The sequence below is a fragment of the Alligator sinensis genome, unplaced genomic scaffold (assembly GCF_000455745.1).
Source record: "Alligator sinensis unplaced genomic scaffold, ASM45574v1 scaffold242_1, whole genome shotgun sequence".
Lineage (NCBI taxonomy): Eukaryota > Metazoa > Chordata > Crocodylia > Alligatoridae > Alligator > Alligator sinensis.
In genome coordinates, this window is record NW_005842320.1 from 38,574 (window position 1) to 41,958 (window position 3,385).

Consider the following 3,385-nt stretch of genomic DNA (forward strand, 5'->3'; position numbering starts at 1 on the left):
TGTTCAGGAAAACAGAGGCAAAGAAACTGTTAAAAATATCAGCTTTCTTGTCTGGCGTGGCCACCAGATTACCGTTTGTGTCTTGCAGGGGCCCTACATTGCCTGGTGCCCTCTTCTTGCTCCCAATGTACTTGAAAAAGGACTTCTTGATGTCCTTAATCCTGGACACTAGCAAGAGTTCCATCTCTGCCTTGGCCTTCCTAATAGCCCTCCTATACTCCCGGGCCAAGGAGGAGTACTCCTTCTTGGTGATAGTTCCTCCCTTCCACTGGTTGTACGCCTCCCTTTTAGTCTTCAGGCATTGCTGAATGCCCTTGCTGAGCCAAGGGGGTCTCTGAGCACCCTTACCCCCCTTGCTTCTCTCAGGGACTGTTATACTTTGGGCCCAGAGGATTGCCCCCTTAAGGTACGACCATCCCTCGTGGACTCCCATCTCCTCTACCTTATGGGCCCCTCAGTGCCTCTCCCACTAGTCTCCTAAGCTCATTGAAGTTGGCCCTTCTGAATTCAAGGGCTTCAGCTTTGGTGTAAGCCCTTGACGCCCTACATTGGATAGTGAAATCCAGCAGGTGATGATCGCTATTGCCCAGGTGGTCAAGGACCTTCAGTCCCCTCACCAGGTCATCCCCCGTGGCCAGGACCAGGTCCAGCAAGGCGTTACCCCTAGTGGGACTGTGCACTTGCTGGATAAGGTGAAGGTCCTGTAATACAGCCAGGAACCTACGCGAGCAGTCAGACCTGGCTGTCTGCTCCTCCCAGCAAATATCTGGGTAGTTTAGGTGACAATAACATCCCTTGACCTAACCACCTCCATAAGCTGACTGGAGAAGTCCTGGTCCAGCTCTTCCCCCTGGTTGGGTGGTCTGTAGTAGACACCCACTGTAAGGTCCCTTTTGCCACACCCCCCTTGTAGTTTGACCCATAGCGTCTCTGCCCGACCCTCCTCTAACCCGAAGCTAATCCTCGATGATGATTTTCCTGCTACACATTTTAAGTGTTCTCTCAGTTCAGTCTGTTCTCACAAGTGCCCTTTCCTTGACCTCTTTTTTCTTATTTTCCTCCTAGACCACGAGTGGCCAATGAGAGAGGGAAAGGTTTGCTCCCCACCTCCTTCTATACTGCAGAGTTTCAAAAATTAGAACGCACAGAATCAGAAAACTAGGCTGGAAAAGACCCCAAAAAGCCACTTAGTCCAAAGGTTCCCAAATGTCTTTCTTATTGCATACCTCCTTCCAGATTTACCAGCTGCCTGTGTACCCCTACCAGGTAAAATTTGTATCTTAACCCCTTAAAACGTTGATTATTATTATTATAATGAAAATTAAAATCTGCCATTACACAATTTCTCTCTCGTACGCCCCCCTCCCCCCAGATGTCTTGCGTACCCCTGTGGGTATACATTTTGGGAACCCCTGACCTAATCCAACCCCCTGCTCCAAGGCAAGATTACCCGTATCCAAATCATCCCATACAAGAGCTCATCTAACCTCTTCTTAAAACATTGAAGGATGAAGGTCCCACAGCTTTTCTAGGCAACAATAGAGTAATTTGGGTACAGATTCAGAGGCAGTGTCAGAATAGCAACCTCTAAGGAGCCTATGCTCGCACCATTACCTGTGTTGGGGGAGCTCAGACTAGGGCAACACTACCCATGCCACTGCCTCAGACTGCACAAGGAGGCAAGCACTCTCCCAATGTGCCACTCCAGGCACCAAAATTTAAGTTTACCCCTCTGCGAGGTAATTTGTTCCAATGTTTGACTACCCTCGTTTTCCAATTATGGACAAGCTAGAGAGGTCTATCACTACAACTGTGTGCTTACTAAGGTGAATAAGGGGCCTACAAACAAACCAAACAAATGATACCATAAGACAAAGGCACAGGGACTCCATGCTTGAATTTTAAAAGGAAGTTTTAGGGCAAAAACACAGTTAAACATGCCAAATCCTGCTCATCTCACTCATAAAAGTACCTCCATTGACTTCAAGGTTTTAACCTGATTTTATACAAAAAGCTATCAGACTAGATATTAATGCCATAAAAAGCAAAAACTTGAGACAACTGTAGAACGTGGCAATTTTATTGTAAAACAGGTAAGTAAAAACAAACAAAACAAAAAATTGCTTACCTTTTGGGGATTTAAGTATTCATATTTTCTTATGGTCTTTTCATAAATAACATTATTTCCTGGGCAAAAGCTTCCTCCTCTCAGAAATGGAGACAATGGCTCCTGCATAGTAGGTAAGAAAAAAAAACCCACCACAAAACATTAATACACCATCTTCCTGGCTATGCCACACATACATTTGGCCCATTATGAATTAGTACCCTGTAGACTGAAAAAAACGGTTTTATTTAGACATGACACAGGACTGCATACATTAAAAAAAAAAAAAAAAGATATACTAATAAGATAAAGTTACTTTACAGCAACTGGAGCTCTTTGAGAACTCAAGAGCTTGAGCATTTCTGATCAGCAGTAGCTCCAGAAAGTGTATAAGCCCTATGGATAGACACAGTGCATATGCACTGTGGACATAAAGGGCAGGTCACATCTATCATTCCAGATTCCTCAACTGCAGACCCACAGTACGAGAAATGAAGAATGAGAAGAATGGGAGCCCAAGAAGGGTGGCTGTGCCTTAAGGAAACGATCCTTCGGGCACAAAGCAAGACGATCCCCATGCGAGGTAAAAGAGGGAAAGGGGCCAGGAGGCTTCCTTGGCTGACCAGAGAAATCCAGGGCAGCCTAAGGGCAAAAAGGGGAGCACATAAAAAGTGGAAACAGGGAGAGATCACCAAAGACGAATATACCTCCTCTGCTCGTGCTTGTAGGGAGGCAGTTAGACGGGCCAAAGCTACCATGGAGCTGAGGATGGCATCCCAAGTAAAGGACAACAAGAAATTGTTTTTTTAGATATATAGGGAGTAAAAGGAAGGCCCAGGGAGGAATAGGACCCCTGCTAAATGGGCAGAAACAATTGGTGATGGACAGGGGGGACAAGGCTGAACTCCTCAACGAGTTCTTTGCCTCAGTGTTCCTAAGAGAGAGACACGACAAGTCTCTCACTGGGGTTGTAGAGAGGCAGCACCAAGGCGCCAGACTTCCATGCGCAGACCCTGAGTTGGTGCAGAGTCACTTGGAAGAACTGGATGCCTTTAAGCTGGCAGGCCCGGATGAGCTCCATCCGAGGGTGCTGAAGGCACTGGCTGACATCATTGCAGAGCCACTGGTGGGAATATTTGAACGCTCGTGGCGCACGGGCCAAGTCCCGGAGGACTGGAAAAGGGCCAATGTGGTCCCCATTTTCAAGAAGGGGAGGAAGGAGGACCCGGGCAACTATAGGCCAGTCAGTCTCACCTCCATCCTAGGCAAAGTCTTTGA

At 47.0% G+C, this 3,385-nt stretch overlaps 1 protein-coding gene across 2 annotated transcripts in view; it reads right to left on the bottom strand.

The window, feature by feature from the left end:
• The window catches only part of POF1B (POF1B, actin binding protein), a 78,830-nt gene that overhangs the window by 32,398 nt on the left and 43,047 nt on the right, over window positions 1–3,385 (bottom strand). For both annotated transcript variants that reach the window (XM_025209968.1, XM_025209966.1), the window contains exon 3: window positions 2,129–2,230. In XM_025209968.1, the coding sequence (XP_025065753.1) occupies window positions 2,129–2,230 (102 nt within the window). The remainder of the gene's footprint in view (window positions 1–2,128; window positions 2,231–3,385) is intronic.